Source organism: Rhea americana, unplaced genomic scaffold (assembly GCF_003343005.1).
Source record: "Rhea americana isolate MKP2758 unplaced genomic scaffold, rheAme1 scaffold_5, whole genome shotgun sequence".
NCBI classification, from domain to species: Eukaryota; Metazoa; Chordata; class Aves; order Rheiformes; family Rheidae; genus Rhea; species Rhea americana.
The window spans coordinates 308,007-328,663 of NW_028186645.1; the positions used below are offsets into that span (position 1 = coordinate 308,007).

Genomic DNA, 20,657 nt, shown 5'->3' on the forward strand with positions numbered 1-20,657 from the left:
CYTAGCCTTTACTTAGTAACTATTTTCAGTTTCTATGCATTCAAACTAGATTTGAACAATGAAATAGAGGAAAAAAAATGGGACACTCCATTAACAAGTCTTGTATTCCAAAAAGACATTTTTGATTCAATGACATACTGAGAATTAGCTCAGTCACAATATTGTTGCTAAAAGTTTTCTTCCAGCAGCATCAGAGAAAAGATTTCCTCATGCACTAGAATGAGCTGGGACACAAAAAGCAAACCAACCAAACATACAGTACCCAGAGTTCAGGATGGGGGAAAAAAAGGGCAGATTTGAACAATGCAAAGCCTCTGTTGCTTGTTGAAAATGTAACAATACAAACACTAAAGAAAAAAAAAAATCAATAAACAGGGTCAGTACTAGGTGCAGGGTTTTTTCTATCATTGTACCACCTGCACAGGAAGAAAGGCAGTTAAGGAACAAAATTAAAATGTACAAAGGATGTTTTGTCAAGCATGATGCTAACAGAAGKGCTTGTTTCCCTCCTTCAAGTTTTAAGATACACCTTTTCATTCAAACAAAACAACATTCTTCAAGCTCTCAGAACTCCAATAATGCAGAAGTGTGGCAGTTTAACTTTGTTTTCTTGGGCCAGCTAGAAAGGCTAAGCTATTTGCACCGTCTCCTTTAGGCTTCTGGCCTTCTCCAGAGGTTTTGCTAGAGCATAATGGGGAAGAAGGCATACGCCAAGCAACAATTTAAAAAAAATGAAAGGTGACCTATACCTCCACATGAAGAATTGCCAAGAACAGAACAGTTCTTGGCCAATTTTTGGTGAATTTTTATGTCACCCACTAGATATAACTGGCCTAGATTAAAAGCAGCCTCAGGACTTGGAAACTACTAATGGTTAGAGCGTGGTGCTGCTAATGCCAAGGTTGCGGGTTCAATCCCTGTATGGGCTGTGCTGAGGGTTGGACTGGATGATCTCCAGAGGTCCCTTCCAACCTTACCATTCTATGATTCTATAATGGCTTCCTGAAAGCCAGTCTTGGGTCTGAACTTCTAATACTGTAGGTTTTGTAGCCATAAGCCACTTGTTGGTTTGGCTTAACTTTTAAATATGTTTTAATCTTGCATTTTAGGATATTGTGGTTGCCTTGTGGTCAAAATCCCGTAAAGGAAATACTCACCTATCAACTTTGCAAGCTTTGTACCAACCACCATATTCTCCGAAAGATGTGCCATCTTTTTGCTTTCCCTAAAACAAAAGCAACAAGGGAAAATAACTAATCTGCAACTTAAATAGTAAAAGCTCCTCCAAAAGTTTTACTATAAATGGCCTTACTTTGCATTCTTCCCTTTCTTCAGCATGCATCCAAATAGGTTTATTTTCATCTGATGAAACATAGGAGAAAATATTTTATGCTATAAATCTGAAAAATATTCACTGTTTGATTTTCATCCTTAYAAAATACAGCTGAGAACCACAGATTTATAATGCCACTACCACCAAAAGAAGTTACTATCCATACGACAAAAAGCAGCAGYAGATAAATAAAATATACTCTTCATCTTTGGTAGTTTTACAGTATTGTCTTGTCTTTTCAGAAATTAGAAATAGAGTTACTTAAAAGCTTCGATGTAAGGATATACTGTCAATTTGTCATGCGCCTAGTTATTTGCTCGAAAACATACATTTATTTCTTTTATCATAATGACTGTTTTGACATTTGCTGAATGGTGCATACACTACTGTCATGAAGTGCAGTGAAAATTCTTCACTGATTTACAGTTGATGAAATGCATTTGACTTACAGAATGTAATTTACAATTTAAGGTTTTTTTCCCCCCATGCTTTGGTTTATTAATGGATGACTCAGTGGATCATTTCAACAAGGTATCTATAATGTCATCAAGAATCCTGTACTGATTTATCTCTGTGACTATAAAATGACAAACATTTTTCTGCCTCTACAAGAATACAAAATTTGGAATTTCTCTGAAGCATATAATAAATGAATCAGAAACACAATCTGTAAAACATAAACTCACTAAGTATTCTACCTATATGAAGMTCTTTCATTTTGAATTAAATATTATTGCTGCATGTAAATTCTTTCTTATGGTAAGTTTTGCAGTACTTTAATGCATCTATAATTTCAACTTCTAGATCTGCCTCAAACAGACAATTTTAATCATGATACAATTAATCTCCTACAGATTTTCAGAACTATTACAAAAATGAAACATACATTCATTCTAGGGATTAAGTTTCTTACCATCTACAGAACCAAATTCCCGTTCATGAGCACGAGTAAGAATCTCTTTGTATAAAGTTTCTGCTTGCTTAAATTTGCCCTGTTTTAGATAGCAGGATGCCTAAAAACAAAAATAACACCCCCCCAAAAAAAAAAGATATCAGCACACTGCTTAATTTTGATAAGCAATAAATACATTAAATGTTGAACAAAGGTACATACACTTCATTTCACCAGAAAAAAAGTTTACTTTTTCTTAGATTTACTTAAAAAATATCTTACCAGGTTATTTTTTGTTTTTGCAACATTTGGATCATCTGGTCCCAGCTTAGTTTGGTAAATCTCCAGTGCCCTCTGATAGTAGTATTCTACCTCTTCATATTTACCCTGGTTCTGGCACAGTAAAGCCAGATTATTTAATTGTTTGGCGACATCAGGGTGATCTTTCCCCAAGACCTGAAAATGAAATACCCCATATGAAAAGATCCTCTAGTTATCATATCAGGATTTAAAAATGCATCAGGTTATACCCTTTAATTTTTCATTCTCTTCAATTTCAACAGAAGAATGATGAAAGTAAACCTTGCATATATAAAGTATGCAAATTATTCAAATCAATTATAAATTCACAGTGTTGCAGAACAATTCAAAACAAGAATAACTTCAGCAATATAATTACATTATGTACAATATATTATATGAAAAGGCTTGAAGATACAAACATTCAGTCACATGGGCTAGAACATTAGAACATATCCACATAACTAGAATAATTGACTTCAAAATTTTTAATGATGTTTCTTTTCTATTCCAATGACCTTGACAAAAGAAAGACTACCTGTCAACCAACTGTCAATGAAGAAAAAAAAAAAAGAAAGAAAAGGTGGAGAAGTAAATTTATTACAGGCTTCAGAATTTAAAATATACCCAGAGTTCTCAAAAATCTCTCTGAGAGTATGTGAATTTAATATTGTTTTGCACTTCATCTATTACTACTATGCCATTGCTAACTCTGTGGTTGCTCTGGTAGATCTACCCAACCAAAATACWTCACACTCACCCACCACACACACACCCTACACAAAATATTCCACCAAAAAAAACCATCCATACAAAAGTGCTACATTTTTTCTCATACCTTTTCTCTGATTTCCAGAGCTCTCTTACACAAAGGTTCAGCTTCCTTGTACTTTCCACGTTTACCATAGAGCACTGCAAGGTTGTTTAGAGTTGCTGCCACCTGCCAACAGCAGAGAAGTATTAATTACACTGAAATTTGCTGATACAGAAACGTGACAAATGAATACATCTGCAATGCACTGATGTTTTCAAATTGTCCATGCACAAGGCAAACCTCTTGAAGTAAGCAAGTGAAGAGGAAAAAAAAGTGTATATACATATGTAAACAAAGCATGAAAAAAAGGTATGTAATACTTTTACTTCATTTGAACAATGTCATAAAGCACATACATTTTCTTTTTACTTTCTTCTCTCAAAGTTACTTCTCAAATCYATACTCAGATTTGCCCCACTTCATCACAGATGAAATGAGATACTACATTRATTTCAAAAACTGAGTACAAAAGCTTGATTTGAATTATGCCTCATTTAAAAGCAGGAGTAAAACAAATCAGACATACACCTTTAATCTGAATTTACTGAACTGATTTGAGTGAACAAATTATAATATTTCTTCACATTAATTTCCCATAGAAAATCCATGCAATCTGATCCAAAATCAAGGGCAAGTCATTTGTGGTGAAATAGAATTGAAAATAATGCTCAAAAGGCATTTTAAATATTTAAAATAGAATGAAATATGTTACATTGTGGCCTCCTACCTGTACTGTTTAGAGATAAGCCAGGTCTTAAAAACTTTCCTGTTGAGTTTAATATTAGAATGAGTTCAAAAAATTTCAGTGAAAAAAAACAAAACTAAAAATATGACAYTGCATGTATACAAACCGCTGGATGATCTTTGCCCAGAGTCTTCTCACGGATAGCCAAGGCATCATTCAGGAGGTTTGCTGCATCTTTGTATTTATTCTGGTCCCTAAATTTTAAAAAGTCTTAATTAATACTGAGGATTCAGAAAGTCATAAAAAATAAGGATTGACAAAATAATATAACAATCAAAAAATATTAGTCTGAACATTAAGAGGTTATAGCCAAATATTAGCTGTTTGTATAACTGATATACACCTACATCAGGATACAAACCTGTATACCAAAGCAAGTATGTTTAACATAGTGGCAACATCCGGATGATCATGACCTGAAGTCTTCTCCAGATCTTCAAGAGCTTGTTTACAAAGTGGTACAGCAACCTCRTATCTACCTTGGGAAGCATACTGGATAACAAGATTATGAAGGGTCCTTAATCTTGCTGGAATTTCATAGCCACCTTGCTGGGCAGCAGCAGCTGCACTGCTATGCTGTTGCTGAACTGGAAGAAATACACAAGACTAAGTTGTTTAAAGAGATTACCATAATTGGAAAACATCTAACATTACTGCTCAATGACATAGAAAGAGAATGGCTAAATTTCCTCAATATCAGTCATTCSTATTAGAATACACTTCACAACAGTTATGCTCTCTTGAACAGTAACAGTGAAAAGATAACAGTTTTGTTCTTCATATTCTATCCTTGCTGAATGAATAAAGACACCATTAATATTTCACACTTCTATCAGCTCAAAGGACCAAATGTAAAAAATAGATGAAGAAAGTAGAAACCTATTCTATTTCAGCAAASTATTAACAAATCTCTTATCATAATTTTACATTTACAAATATCCAAGATTCTCTATGGAAAGGAACACAGAGAAGCCAAATACCTGCAGAAAAGCTGAACTGATCTGTTCTTTTTCCTTTATTCTCCTTCTCTAAATTTACACTTTCTTTTTTTGTTTCCTTTTGTTTGCCATACCTTCCAAGAAATACTCAAGGTTGTCACATAAAGRATTAAAACACTTTGGATACCATGAATAACAGTTAGAAGAGAAAAGCCAGTGWCAGCCTTTTGCTTGTACTTACTAATCCTCAGGTTTAGCCACATTTTTTACTGCAGCGCCTAAACTGCTCAGTTCCATTAAATTCTAGCCAACACCTCCAGTGGTGATCCTGACTTTCTTCTCTCCTTTCTATTAAGCAAAAAACACTCCCAAAGCAAGTGGGAGCCCTACATTAGTGGAATCATATAATTCCAAATCTATGCCCACAATCAACTGCCTCCCAAAGCACTTCCATACTTGTGTATTTTTCCTGGAAGTCAAAGAAATTACTGTCACTGAAGTGACACTCTTCTCTTTTGTAGAGCAGAATTAGGTAAATCATTGTAAAGACAGCTCTGCCATTCAGATTTCCCACCATGAAATTCTTTGGAAGCCAGGATGAGCTCAGGATGAAGTTCATGATCAACATTAAGCTATTCTAACCTCTTTATGTCTTCCTTCCATTGCTGGTCTTCACTGTCAAGCTATCAAGACTATATCTTATGTGTGTCTAAGAAGGAAATTCAAGACTGATGATTACCAAGAAGGGGCTCTTCAGACAATTTTGTTTAGCCATTTGTCAACTAAGAATCCTTATACTACTAGCATATTGAATATACACKACAATATCAACACATTGTGCTTTACACTCACAAGAAAAGCACCACWATTTAATAAACAAGGTCTATGTATGGCTTCCTTCAACCATGCTACATGATTGCTAACTCAAGCTTTACTCTATCCATATTCACCAGTCCTTCTAATTTGAAGGCAATGCTTCTAGAATGAGTAATAAACTAAGGAAGACAATCTTAGCAAGACAAAGGATTATATGAGAAAGATTTCACAGTGAAACCTGCCAAAAAATGTTAAATCAGAAAGGTCATTAATAGAATTCACCATCTAGGCAGACCAATAAGCAGCTTCAATGTTTCAAAACCTGCCTCAGTCACTYGAGGAAACAAGCCTTTTCCATTCTGGGACCCACAAGAAAGACTGTGAAACAAATTTTGTACTGAAAAGAGTTCCAAAAACTTTGCAAGAGCTAGCAAACTTTCTTCAAAATTCTAGTCTCAAATCCTCTATCAACCATCACGACATTCTTATTTCCCTCTTCTAGCAGGGCAAGCGGCCATCACCATTCTGCTCTAGCACATTGTACGTTACGCACGGATTATTCATTTTTCTGCACAGCATTTGTAGTTTCTGTGCTGCAGAAATACGCTAACAATGTAGTTTAAAGCGTACTTACTGCCTTGTCCTTGGTCATCTTCATCATTGGGAAATAAGTCATCCAAAGGCTCTTTGGTGGAATCTGTATCTTTATCTTCCTATAAAACAACCCCAAATCCAAACAAATTGTTACACTATTAAATCTGAGGCTAAAACAATATTTCAATAGAGTTCCGTATCAAGGGGATGTTTCTTTAACTGGAAATGTTAATGGAAAACCCCACACCAGAATGCAGGAAGTGCCAAGAATAACATTTCTCACAGAAGTTTAATGCAGGTCTCATGCTCAAATGCATTTACATATTCTGTCCCAATAAAATACAGGACACCTTCAGCAAAGCTAGGAATAGAAATCAGGTCTCCTAGATTTCAGTCTCAATTTAAGCACACAAGAATACATTTGCTATTCTTACAAAGACGTTATACCTACAGAATGTACCCAGCAAAGAGTGAGCTCTACTGAATACACAATTGTCCACAGTACTTCTGAGATCATGTATGCAGTTATTGATGCAAGGGGGAGAGGAATAAGGAGATCCATCTCCCAAAAGAGAATAAAATTCACCAGCAACACTAGTTCCTTCCTTTCAATTTCTGAGTACTCAATTTCTGCACCAATAATGCATTTTGCAATTGTGATGCTTAAGGTTCAAAAAGTAAAAACACCTTGAAGGAAGTTCAACTCCAGTATTTACCTTCTCACATCATATTCATCTCAGCACAATTCATCTATATATATAAATTTTAAACATTCAAAGATCATTCCAAATCCCATGATCATGTGAAGTAAAGAAACATAGGGAACTCTCAGTCCTGTTTCCTACATTTGGAGCCTAGACAATATGAATAGTTGAAACTGTCAGAAATATTCATCTCAGCAAGTAGAATACCCAAAACTAGAATACATCCTTTTCTCCCCCCATCCATATGTCCATCCAACACCTTTTTTCATAGATGAAAGGCAGGCAACTATTGCTGCTGGCACACATGCTCTGTAGTAGAAAAGTGGTTTCTCTGCAAAAATAGCAGATCACAGGCTGGATTTCACATGGGAAGTTTATAACTTTTAAAGCGTGCTGTTTCTAAGCTCCAACCAAGTATATACATGCAACTATTTTCAAAGATTGTTAACAGAGACTATTTACATGACTGGTGAAACTATAAAGATGCTTTGCTTACTTAGTCCCTATCTGCCAATTAAATTTCAAATTTCTAGTCCAAGTCAAGTAATGGTATTATTCAGGCCAACTAAAGATTACAGTTCTACATTTAGCACATCAAAATCCCAGTATTTCCTCCTCCTGATCCTTTTTCTCCTTAAAGAAAGTTCTGTAACAGCAYTGAACAGGCTTCGCTGGCAGTTTTCAACTTCAAATACTAACTCATGAAATAGTGCTGAAAAGTTCTGAATGCAGCTGACTAAAAGATTTCACACTATGTTAGAAAGGATTTAGTCTAGTAGTTGGTTAAGTATGACTAGAACTCATGCATTTTCCCTCAGCATGTTACTGAGATACTTGGTTACAGAGAACCAAGACATGACTGGGAAGGTCAGAACATACCAAGTGAGATCTTTCTCTGTAATACCATCTAATTTAAGAAAACAAAATAAAAAGATAACATGAAGAGCAAACACATTAAACTTTTTTTTTTTTAGAAGTAATTATTTTTGTAAATTAAAATTGTATCCATATGCTCTCCAAAATTAAGAATATGTTTTATTAACACAACGGTAAGTAGCAACTAAAAATGTGCAGATGATCACAGCATTTGGCACTGGGTAAAGGAAGCAGATTCAAAAGACTTCTTATCCTAGTATATGTTCTCAGCAAATACTGAGGCTAGATCCTGCTTTCACTAGACCAAAAGTAAGTACTTTTCCTGCAGTCAAAATAAGCTAAGTCCCGTATACACTTACAACCTGCTATAGTTTACACTGCCGCCAAACAGCAAAGGAAATTTTTGGCTTCAAGTTCATTTCTTCAYATTTAAGCTAATATGATGCTAAATAACTATTTAACAATTTTTTACCCTCATATCTATTTTATTATGTAGTATTTTATTATGTACATGTAGTAAAATATAAGTAAATAAATAAACATAAAGAAGCTAATTGTCAGATTCTTTCTGTGAACTGTGAAACTGGTACAAGGTAAGCATTTTAGTAACAGTTATTTTTATGTTAAAGACAAATATGTACATGCATATACATATAAAAATAAAAAACTTGCACCTCTCATTTCTTGGTAACTAGGCATTTTACAACACATCTAAACATAAGCTGTTTTTTACTGTACAGCTACTTACTGATGGTGAAATATCATCGTCATATTTTTTTAATTGATTCATGAATTCTAGATGTTTCTTTTCTTCCTCCAGTTGAGCCACAGATTGCTCACTTTTCTGTAGTTTCTGTTGTGTATTAGCTAGCTCATCCCGTAGCCACTGATTTTCCTGACATAACCGGCGAACCTGAGCACGCAATTTCTGCTTCTCTGATTCCACTGCATTTAAGTGATTTGACAATGCCATCATTACCTAAAAAGCAGAAGATATCACATGACATATGTCCTCTAAATGCAGTCCTGTATTTAATACAAAAGAATTTTTATGCTTAAAACCTGTATCAGCTGTGAAATCTGGTAAAAGGTTTAGATTTTGCTTCTTTATGTTTCTATTTGGTGTTCACCCTTCCTCTATTTAAGCATATTTACCATTCGTGCAGTCAGAATCAGCTTAGAGTAACTCTTTATTAATGACTGCTTTTCATGATACAACTACAGTTTTAAGTCAAATTTTTTAGAATGCCTTAAATATTACATGTAATGTTAAGCTATATTAAAAAGATGAACTAGAATTTAGATTACTGAAATGGAAACCTTTGTTCTACTAATACAAAACTGAGTAAGTGTACTTTTAACTTAGAGAACTACAAAGATAACCTTCCCTTTAAGAACTAAGCCATAGATCTAGTTCAGCAATTTTCAGACAGAGGATTCAAATTCATGTTTGCAGCTTATAAGGATCAACTCCTCGGTATAACAATAATACTTCAAAGAGACAGTTATACTGCTTAAATTTAAATGTGGAACTGAAAACAATTTATTTAAGCACTTTATATATATATATATATATATGCCACAAATTCAAGTGTGCAGACAGCCAATGCGTCTAAACCACCACATTAAGGACAAAAATAGAACAGTCATAAAAGCAATCTCCTTAGATATTTTTTGTTTTTATGTTAGACAATGTTACATGAAAAAGGAGTTTGTTAAACGAAAGCCAGACACTACCTACAGATGATATTCTGCCTTCTCTGTTTATGTTAATCTCCCACTGATACCTGTAGAATAGCTGATAGCAACCCCAGAAAGCATATCCTGATAAAATAAAATCATCACAGATAACATGAAGAGTTTGAAATCCTTGAGTTATAAAAGGAGGGATGAAATACTAATGTTTATTTTAAACATAGTTACCTTTGTATATGTATTTTTAACTGAAATTTCACATTTCCAAAAAGTATACCAGGTCTTTACAAACTACTTTTTCTATAAAGGTCAGATAGTACAAATCTCTAGACTTCAACACCTATCTTTTTATGTATTTAAAACTATTAATAATTTAAATTATTTAGCCTCTTCAAACATTTACATTTTTAAAATCAGAAAATATGTTTAGGGAAGTTGTGATAGTATGGTCAACATACTCAAATACCAACGTATAAACTACAATGGCAAACTAATTTTTGTAAACTTTCTCTAGAGTTTTCTGAAAGCAAAGTTATATTGTTTATTCAGCAAAGTCACTTTCATCCTCATAATAGTAACACTAATCTCATAGCTACATATCATGAAAATAGCCATGAAAATCTTTTCATATCCTAATTTAAATACAGCAAATGAAATGAGATAATGTGACATCCCAAAGCACACCGTGGGCTTTTTCCAAGTCTGACAACGGTTGTTCAAAGTGTAATTGCTTTCCTAACAAAGGCAATACACGCAGACTTTTTGGGGATCTTCAACCATCACAGTTCAAAAAATACCAGATCAGCAGACAAGGCAGTAACATTTGAAACTAAAACTACTTAATCTGATGGAGTCAAGAATCAAAACTAGCTTTCAAGAATCCCAGTATCATGTCAAAGTTAGGAGAGAAAAGATGCTCATTCACTCACAGATATTCTGCAAGCACAGATAAAAGGAAATCCAACTGTTGCAATTTTATTCCATTTAAGTTTTTCCATCTTACACAAGGGATCGAAGCATGTATGTGGTATGGACTCCTAGGCTTTAGTGCAATGATCAGGGATTGTGTCATTTCAACTCCACATTTCCATGACAGGTAGCATATATTCATTCTTTCTCTTTGAAAGATCAGTGAAAGTTTTTCAGGCTGTGTACACAATTCTTAACTTTTGAAATATATTTAAGGTCACTTTTGTTTTGGTAAAAAGCTCAATAAACATTTGAGATTCTTAAGCCCCAGCAAGACCATGAGCTAGAATAAAGGATCTCAAAAATAAGGACATGAAAATATGAATTTAAGATTATGGCAGAGCTCAAAGGTTAGGTCTCCTAACCTTGAGTAAATTCTAGAATTTGCATGTAACCTAGAGTTAGAATACTGATGTCTAATTTTTGAACTTCTCAAGTATTACCTGACTAATGCTGTGGAAAAATCTAAATAGAAGGCAGTAATTGTCTCACTGAAGTCAAGCTTCATTGTGGGCTTCAAAGCTTTAATATGGAATGCATAATTGGTTTTGTAACATAGTAGAACAGCTAGTACTTCCTTCTGTTTAACTACAGTAGTCCTCCTCAACATACGGTAATAATGTAAATGTTCCAGCTCATTTTTAATGCTTAGTAATGTAAACATTAGTCCATAAACATTGAACTCTGCTTAAAGTTTCCAATTAGAGGCCAAATAATGAATTTTCATTTATTTTTTTCTAACAAAATTTCAGTCAAAGCCTGAAATACTTTATTTCTACTCCAATTTTACCTGTGCTTCACTAAGTCCAAGTTCCAACATCTCCAGTGACTTTCGAATCATGTTTGATTTTTCTTCAACCAGATTAGTTTCGTCATCTTTCTTCAAACATTTCAGTGTTTCAAGTAAGCTTTGTAAAATTGAGTTGTGTTCATTCTTCAGTGCTTCCAGTCCATTAATAACTTGCTTAGTTTTGGCAATGATTTCATCTTGAGTAAGCTTCTCCAACTTCTCTTCCTTTAGATACACCATTGTGGACATGTTTTCATACATTCTGAAATTAAAGAGTACACTAGTTAACCAAAAGTAAAAATAAGATAAGGAATTCTCAATAATCTTTTTCAAGCATGTGAATTTGAAATTTATATTGAGAATATTATGGTATTTTTGTACACTTTTGCAATATTTTAAGTCCTGGTTTTGACAGTGTTTTCCAGTTTCATTTCCAGAGTTAATATTTATACTCACAAAACAAATAACAAATGAAAATATATACTACAAAATGGCAGAAGAATTTCTAATGAGCATCCAAAAAAAAAAAAAAAAAAAAAAAAAAAAAAAAAAACAAATGAAAACAAAAAAAAAAAAAAAAAAAAAAAATTAAATGCTCCATCTTCAGGATTCTGGCTTGCTGCCAGAGGAATATAGCAATAGGTGTATGTAAGAATCTACCTGCAGATGCCACTGATCTGCAACTATCTATCTCCACAAACATCCACTAAATAAGAGCTCAATTTGAAGAAATATTATCCACTCCTCTAAAAAGAGTAAAGATAGATCAATCAACAATAAGAAAAAAAACAGTATTCCTTTTCCAGTTTTCCATTAAGAAGAAAACACCATCTTCATCTTTTTCCAGTGGCTAGAAAAGGTATTACACCTACGTATTTTTAAAAGTTATAACTGTCCCCTAAAATTACATCACTGTAAATCAAGTTACACACAGGTGTTCAACTGTCTACGGGTCTAGATGTAGCTTTTTTGATGAAGCTGCAACAACTGTCATAGCTGGGAAAAATTATTTGTATAACACAATCTTCGCAACAAACATTTCACTGTGCTATTCTGTCAGTAGGTCATGCACTATGTCAAGGCCAGTAAATTTCTGAATGTTTGTAAACACCTCTACCAAATGCAAATGAAGACCAAAAAATGTTTAAGAACTCAGGCAATTATCATTACATGCCCTGTTACTGAAGTGACAAACAAGTCTAACGAGGTGGAAATACAGACAGAAGAGAAATCACTTGACTCTTTTTGAAATATTACCAGAAAAATGCTCTATAACTAAAATAAAGAATTAAGGAATTACTCCTTTATACTTAGGATGTAATCTTCAATTGTACTAGGAAATATAAATTAGGATGAAGAGACTATAGAGTAGCCAAGATTTTTCAAAAGCTACAAATTACAACTTACCTACGTGAAGACACTTGGGGAAGCTCTGATAAACCAGTACTTAAAATGAATTAGCTAAACTGTATTAGACCTTTGCACAGAAACAAGTCTAATTTTTTAAAGAAAGCCAAAAGGAATTTCAGTCACAATAAGAGCACTGTAGGATTTTGTCATGTGAACATCCATCTACACATGCACTACTTCACAACAGCCTAAGGATGTATTCTTACTTTAGAATGATATATATTGAGATACACACACATACACTAATCTATAAAAAGAGGTAGCTCACACTGTTTATATACACTCAGATTATCTTCTGTTATGGTTTCCAGCGGTGCAAATGGAGACGGCATACCTGCTTGCCGCAAAGGAGCTGGGTACCACCTTAGCTTATATTGCAAAAATCTACTGTCTGAAAACACAGGCAACCTAGGTAAGCAGCAAACCTTGGCTTACCACATTTTAATACAAAAGCTCATATTCACACCCACAGTTAATCTGGAATAACTCCAGGAGAGTTTAGCTGATTAGCAAAATATCGCAATTAGACATTTCTCATTTATTATCTACCAATATTACCCAGAATGTTTAAAGTACTTCGTTTAAATATGCACTCCATAAGATTGTTCTTAAAAAAGAACTGTGTACCAATTTAATATAAGTCAAATCTGTAGATAAACGAAATTTATACATAAATGCTTCTGACAAGCACGGTCATAGAGGAAATTGCTATGGGTTATGCAAACTTCAGCATATAGCTCACCGCTAATTATAATCTGGCATGCTTTCATGCCATTAAATTAACAATTTCCATTCTGAATGCAAAGCACTGAACCTTTGATCAAAAGAAAATTAAAATAGCAGAGGATATCTGATGAATAGATGCTTTCATTTCATACTAGAGAAGTTCTGAAAAATCTGACTTTTAAATACCCAGACTTTTTTCTGCATGTCTGAAGCTTTCCAAAGTATGTGATCGTTTGTTTTCGTCCTATGTGAACAGGGGTGGTAATTTTTTCTGCTTGTTTCAACATTTTACAGTCTTTGCGGAACATTATTAACGATGGAAAACAGAGTAGGTAAGTGTGTGGGGGAAGGGGGATGTTCAAAAAAGAGGTACAATTTATCCATCAAAGCAGAAGTTAAATGAATCCTAGGTGATTAACACAGATAAATTAACAGCCATTCACTGTTATCAAACAACAACAGCAACACAAAAAACAACCCATAGCCCACAAATCAAGAGAGTAATAGAAAAATACTGTCAGACATTGCAATCATTATCTTTAAATAAAAGAATGAGGCAGCCCAGGCAGCCGGCAAAGTAGGTATTCCACAGAGAAACCAGGCAGAAGACAACTGCATGCACACTGAAATTTTAGGCATGAAATGGGCCCTAATTTAGTTACTTTCCAGAAAGGGGGCTGTCAGACATGATGCTGCACACAGTTCTGGCTGAATATATGAAAAGTTGCAACTAAAGAAGGCTAAGCCAGCAAAAGGGCCTGTTCTAACAGAGTAGCTCGTAACTGGACACGCACATCATGGACACTTTTGAAGAAAGGAAAAGCAGGTTTAAGAATTCCATCTAAATCCAAAGAAGACAGAAACAAACTTAAAACCCATCACGACCTGTAGATCTCTTTTACAAATACATTCTCCTTTGCCTTCGTTCTGTGTGTCTAATTTTTAAGGCATCACATTTTAACCCAAATATTGAGAGTAACCATGAGTTTTCCATTGCCTCAGAATAACCAATATGAGCAACTGTACTTGACTTGGTGCCAATTCAAAAGTTATAAAAAGATATAGATAACTTGAAGAGACACAGTTCTCCCATAGTAGAATCCTAATTACAGAGTTCTAATCTCTCTCATTGACAGGAAAGGAATAAACCCTTCTACAAGGTTGCCTCAGACATCCATTTAAATGATCTCTTAAAATACTTACAAAAAATTCTTGAAAACATTGTTCAGACTTTTGTAAAACTATGAGAGAATAATTTACAGACTGAAAGACAACAAACATAGTAATCCATTATGCTTTCAAATCCGATTCCTCGTAAGAATAAGATTAATAAACATCTATAATATATTTCAAGAGTAGCATGAAGGTGTGCTGCTGTTTCCATGAGGTGTTTTTATATTTTACAAAAAGGCATACCAATTTATCAAAGATGATCACATCTGAATACATTATCACATTTTTTTTTTTTTGTGTGTAGCCTGAAGCTGAAAATCTTATACAGTGTGTGTGKGGGGGGGAGGGAGAAGTAGAGATGCATCCATACAGAGGAAAAGAGAGAAAAAAAAAAACACTGTGCTTTTCTGTTGTCACCTTCCAAAGGAGTTAGTTCCTTTCTTCCTCTGTTTACTCCTACAGAAAAAGGGCATAGTCAAAGGCTTTGCAAATTCCTACTGCTTCTATCCTGACATCAGCATACTGTTTACTGCGTTGCAAATTTCAGTTGCTATAGAGCAAGAATTCTAGATTTAAATGCTAATTTTTAATTTAACACAATATTGGGAAAAAAAAACCCAAAGTTTTAGTATGTAAAAAAAAAAAAATGAGATCGGGGAAAAAATATCTAACATGACCAAAGTTACAACAGACTAGCCACCTGGCTTAAGCAGTTTACATATCATATTAGATATGTGCCTGCATAGATTGTTGTAAATACAGCAGAGACATAGTGCTCACAATGTAGAGCATTACAAAGTACAGTCACTTAACAGTTTTCAAACACTTACAAATAAAGCAATTTTCTTCCAACACACACAAAATAATGACCTTGGACAGGTCAAGATAATAAGCTCTACAGTGACATCTACCAAACAAAGAAATTGAGTGTAACACAAATCTGAATCAAAGAAAGCATAAAGCAAACAGAGCCAAACCTACAAACTTTCAGTCATGTAAGTATGGTAGTAATTCTATCACACAAATTAAAGATACAGAAAGGTCAAGTCAGTATACCTCCAATACTCAGTATCAGTTCACTGCTTTGTAATAACAATCAGTCTATCCAGGCTTTTTATTTTAATTTCACTCTTTGTTTCTCCTTATTCAAACGAGAACACCTAGCACCCTAAACATTGCGTGCGCATGCTCTATTTTGTAATAGCTGCAACTTACAAGTCATTAATTCCCTACGCAAACCCAAACACTGTTCATTCCATCCTGGAATGCAGTCTTGACATACTACCAGCTGCTTTAAATGCTATTCTTCATAAAGTAAAAGATTGTCTTCTCAAACAATCCTGAAAACTACACAAGCTTTTCAGACACAAAGAGAGAACCATCAACAAAAGAAGGTTCATTCGGAGAGTTATTAGTGCACTAAAGAGATGAAAAATACCTCACAGACTGCTGAGGGACATGAGCAGCATGTTGAACACTAAATTAACCTCACCTCTTCTTAACAAGGCAGTTCAAAGTGACACCTGCTAGTCACAAATGGTCAGAATGAATCACCCAAGAATGTCTTTCATATAATTAGAAAGGCATTTGAGGAAGGATAAGAAACATTCCAGTTTGAACATATTGCTGTTATGGTTTACAGTCAGAAATGTCCTAATTCCAAAGAAGATCAAAAAATATAAGTAAGGATTCTAAGATTCTCACTTCACTATGAGGCTATTTCTACTATCACAAACCATACTTCAATATATAACAAAATTTATAATCTCAGGCTTTTAATTTGGTTTATTTCTAATGTTTGTTTATATTCAGGAATTTTATTCCAATATATTCATGACTCTGACACTATAATAAAAGCAAGTTTGCAACAGAGCGGCTACATATCTGTTAAACAGGTTTCCTTGATGTGTCCAGCACGGTAGCTGAAGTGTCACGTTATGTCTCACTTTTCATCATATGATTTCTGAATTCACATATGAGTACCTACTGAACACAAAATCTTAAACTACATCTAGAAGCAGCATACCAGTGGGGGTCAGCTGACCCACTTTTATAAATCAAACTACTGCATTTCTGTCCTGCCTGAAGTTTCCAAATATGCAATCTTAGAAGATGTCTTCACAATGTAGCACAAACATACACAAGCTACCTTAAAAATAACTCAGTTAATGAGAACAAACAGCAGCACATATCAGAGGCCCTAAATCACTGAGCAGAAGTAGATAAAAAAGATGGAGTTGCACATGACTAGCAGCCAACTTTAAGCCATGAGAAGTCCTCTAGAACACAAAGTACTTGAAAAAAAATTAACCACTGGACTCACTACTTCCCTACTAGTAAGCATCTGAATTAAAAAACCTTATTATGCTCCTTCTGCCTACCTTCAACTCAGAGTTAACCCTGAATACAGAAATCTGCCCTACAATCTGATTTAAAATAAAGGTATACAAGGTAAATAGTACAAAAAAGATATCTGTCATCTTTTAACATCAATGGTGTATATCCTAAGAAAAGCACAAAATGAAGTTCATCAGTTGACCTACAATCTTAACACTTCAAGACATTTAGGTGGGTAAGCAGACAGGACCAAAAAAACTCTCATGTTTTGTAAAGGTTCATCCTTTATATGGGCAAACTCACTAATTTCTGAAGAGATGTACAATGAGTATACCTAATACTCCAGAGGACAACTTCACTAAAAGGTGTAAAACACCAGAAAACTTGGATACTTGCAGAAATTTCAACTGGACTAACATGGCTGTTTTCTTCTATTAACACTGTGCAGAGTTACTCTCCACATCGTATCAGTGGGAAGAGCCTGCACTGCTGCATGTTCTGCACCCACCTGACAACAGCATCCAACTCTGAAAAATACTGCATCTATTAAAGGAAAACCCATGGGCTTTCATTTAAGCCTATTCACGGTAATAAACTAAGTTTAAATGAAGAGGGTACATACTAGTTTAGCTGAAGAACACCGTATCAAACCAAATGTATGATAACATGTTTGGAACCTTTTAACCACCTGGTCTGCTGTAAAAGTCCTACTTTTCAGGGAACTCTTTGGATTCTTAGGAAGCTATTTTATTAAAAAATAGAAAAGTAGGTTAGTAAAACATATTTGATAATACAGGAGTTGATAGCAAAAAAGTAACTCCTGTCAAGTCTGCAGCAGGGATGACACTGACGTTTCTCTTCRAGAAACCACAAGCTCTGAAGATTTGTTGTTTTGGAGTCCATTTATACAGAATACTATGCAATCTCCACAAACACTAATGAAGCATATACCACATGCAATCAGACCTGCGTTCAGGTAAATAGCACTGTTAACATTGTTTTGAAATAAATACTTTTGCTTTTCAATGGTTATTGCTGAAAAAAATGAATTCAGAGTTATTTCAGCCAGTAGTTCAGTATCTGTAAACTACTTTGATTAGAATTATAATTTCCTGCTAGAACAGTTAATTCAGTAGAACCTGCTAAACACAGAAGAATTTAGAGTGACATAGAAGTACCATATAACTATAAAAATTACTCATCCTCTTAAAGGAGGACTTATTCTGGTGTCAATCCCTTTGCACTTAACTGAACAGACATTTTAGCTACCAATCCAACCACCCTAATGTAGTTAAATCTGTACCCCTTCTAACTGCAGACAATTCAGATGACCTGCCAACATAGTACTTTCAAGCTCTCTTTTAGATTTAACCATGTCTGGTGATGCTGCTATAATGCCACAGACTGTGGCCAAATCCCATCTCATCATTCTTGCTTACATACTACTTCAAATAAAGAGATCCTAAGAYGATACAGCCATCCTCCCTAAACATTAGTAATTCTGCCATCAGTTATGTAAGAATGGTGTAAGAAGAAAGTATTCTTTCTGGGGTATCTCACCCACTACGTTTTACTTTACTGGAGTACTAAAAATATATAGTGACTAGAACACCGAACTTTGACAGAGATCCTAAAGTCACAGAAGGCCTCTAAAAAGTGGCACCAGTTTGGATCCTACAACCAGTCCACATGTACCACAAGCATGGAAGCGGGTGTTGGGGGGGGGGGGGAGTATTCTCTATATACATTCCCAAGACCTTTTACCCATCTCTGGTTTCAAATTAAGCTAGATGAAAATAAGACCTTTCTATTCATTTGCATTCACATCAGAGATTACTCTTTACCAGAGCTGAAGCAGGTGGCAGAGCTGTCTGACAGGTGTACATTCTAACACGGTACGGGAGACCAAACCGGGAGTCCAGAGGACCTACACCAAAAGGAGCTCTTTCAAGAAGGTACATGCTTACTAACTCTTTGTTAACTGAGATCTCTACGACTACCGTCACTCACAGGCTGCTGGTACATACCTTTCTTACCCTAAATTTGAAACAATACACTTAACATCCACAAGCCTGAAGTAGGATCAAAACACCATTCTTCCACAAATCTCTTCCACTGTTTGGTAGTTTGAGGCAACGAGCTCTAATGCCTACTTGTTAGTTATGTCCATGCAGACGTAACTTGGGATTGCAATCCTACCCCTGAGGCAAGGGAGCAATTTTCTTTTTTTTCTTTCTTTTTTTTTTCTTTTTNTTTTTTTACTGCTATGTCAACAGCAAATACTATCTGTCACTCTTCTCCAAATCTAGTACTTCCTTGATTTCTTGTGAGCACTAATAAGAGCTTCCAAGCGGTCACAAGAGGCCCTAGGGAAAACAGAATATTTTGCCTGTTCACTAAAAAACTGACACAACACACCAGTCTGGGCCACAAAGGATTTGCCTTGTGCTTATAGTCACAAAACCCACCTCACTGTGACAACTGGAGATGAACACATATTTTAATGGAATGATCATGAGTGTTCAGAATAGTTACATAAAAGTAAAATAAATTATTCTTAAATGCAACAGATAAAAAGAGGTTGAATGATTTTTAAAAAGTCATATTCCTTAGTGATTAAAAATTTAAATGCTTATCACATGAATTAATATACATCAGGAAAAAAAATCAGAGATAATTATTCTAAGAAAAATTTTGTATTGTGGATCAGTATTTTGCAGTTATAAAGACATGTTCCATATGTTATCCATTTTAGGCTTGAAAGGACTGTATCTTTATTTAAATACAGTCAAGACAGTTTGAGTTTCAAATCCACCTTCATTATCAAATCCTGTACTTTTTATTCATGGCTCTATGTATCTACATTTCTTTAAGTGGAAATGTCACTTAGCTCTTCATGCACTTACCAACCTGTGCACTTATGCTTTCAGAGAATCTTTAGTCTTGTCTGATAAGACCTTTTCCTGTAGAGGGATTCTAGCTGGTGAAAAAAAAAATCTCTTCAGGACTGGAACAGAGAGGTAGAGCTATGACTAAGTGTTTTTAAAGATACGTATCTTGCAATCTTAAGTAGCCAATAGTGCAGACAAAACATCCACTTTTTTTAACTTCACTCTAGTTCTTTTTTCATTTTATTGTCATTTTTGGGACATGAATTCCTTTATCAACAATTCAAAGTATTATTTATGTCATCTATTTAGTTTAATTCTAAACAGAACTTATGCTAAAGCACAGGAGCGTTCCCTTCAAATCAAACTGCCATATCACGTTAAAAACCAMATCAGTTTCCACTTACTAACATCAGACTTACACACCGTAACACAATCTACTTTTTATGGTATATCCTTTAAGAGTAGGCATGCAGAAAGGGTGGAGAGGGACATATCTTGCCTCCTATCGTTGTCAGGAAAGCTTCCCATGAAGGCCCAACTTATATGAGTATAGATTATATTACTCTTACATGCTTGAGGACATTGTACCAAAATAAGAAAAGCAGCAATTCCTTCTTCATACATAAGAGGAACATCCACCAACAGGGCTTCAAG

The 20,657-nt window shown here is 34.7% G+C and overlaps 1 protein-coding gene across 5 annotated transcripts in view; it reads right to left on the reverse strand.

The window, feature by feature from the left end:
• LOC146588643 (kinesin light chain 1) overlaps positions 1–20,657 on the reverse strand; it is a 70,151-nt gene that overhangs the window by 20,221 nt on the left and 29,273 nt on the right. For all 5 annotated transcript variants that reach the window (XM_085317373.1, XM_085317368.1, XM_085317370.1 and 2 more), the window contains 10 exons: positions 11,467–11,728; positions 8,761–8,991; positions 6,473–6,551; positions 4,446–4,671; positions 4,191–4,278; positions 3,364–3,465; positions 2,508–2,681; positions 2,247–2,346; positions 1,313–1,362; positions 1,158–1,225 (listed from right to left, as the gene is read on the reverse strand). In XM_085317373.1, the coding sequence (XP_085173499.1) occupies positions 1,158–1,225; positions 1,313–1,362; positions 2,247–2,346; positions 2,508–2,681; positions 3,364–3,465; positions 4,191–4,278; positions 4,446–4,671; positions 6,473–6,551; positions 8,761–8,991; positions 11,467–11,728 (1,380 nt within the window). The remainder of the gene's footprint in view (positions 1–1,157; positions 1,226–1,312; positions 1,363–2,246; positions 2,347–2,507; positions 2,682–3,363; positions 3,466–4,190; positions 4,279–4,445; positions 4,672–6,472; positions 6,552–8,760; positions 8,992–11,466; positions 11,729–20,657) is intronic.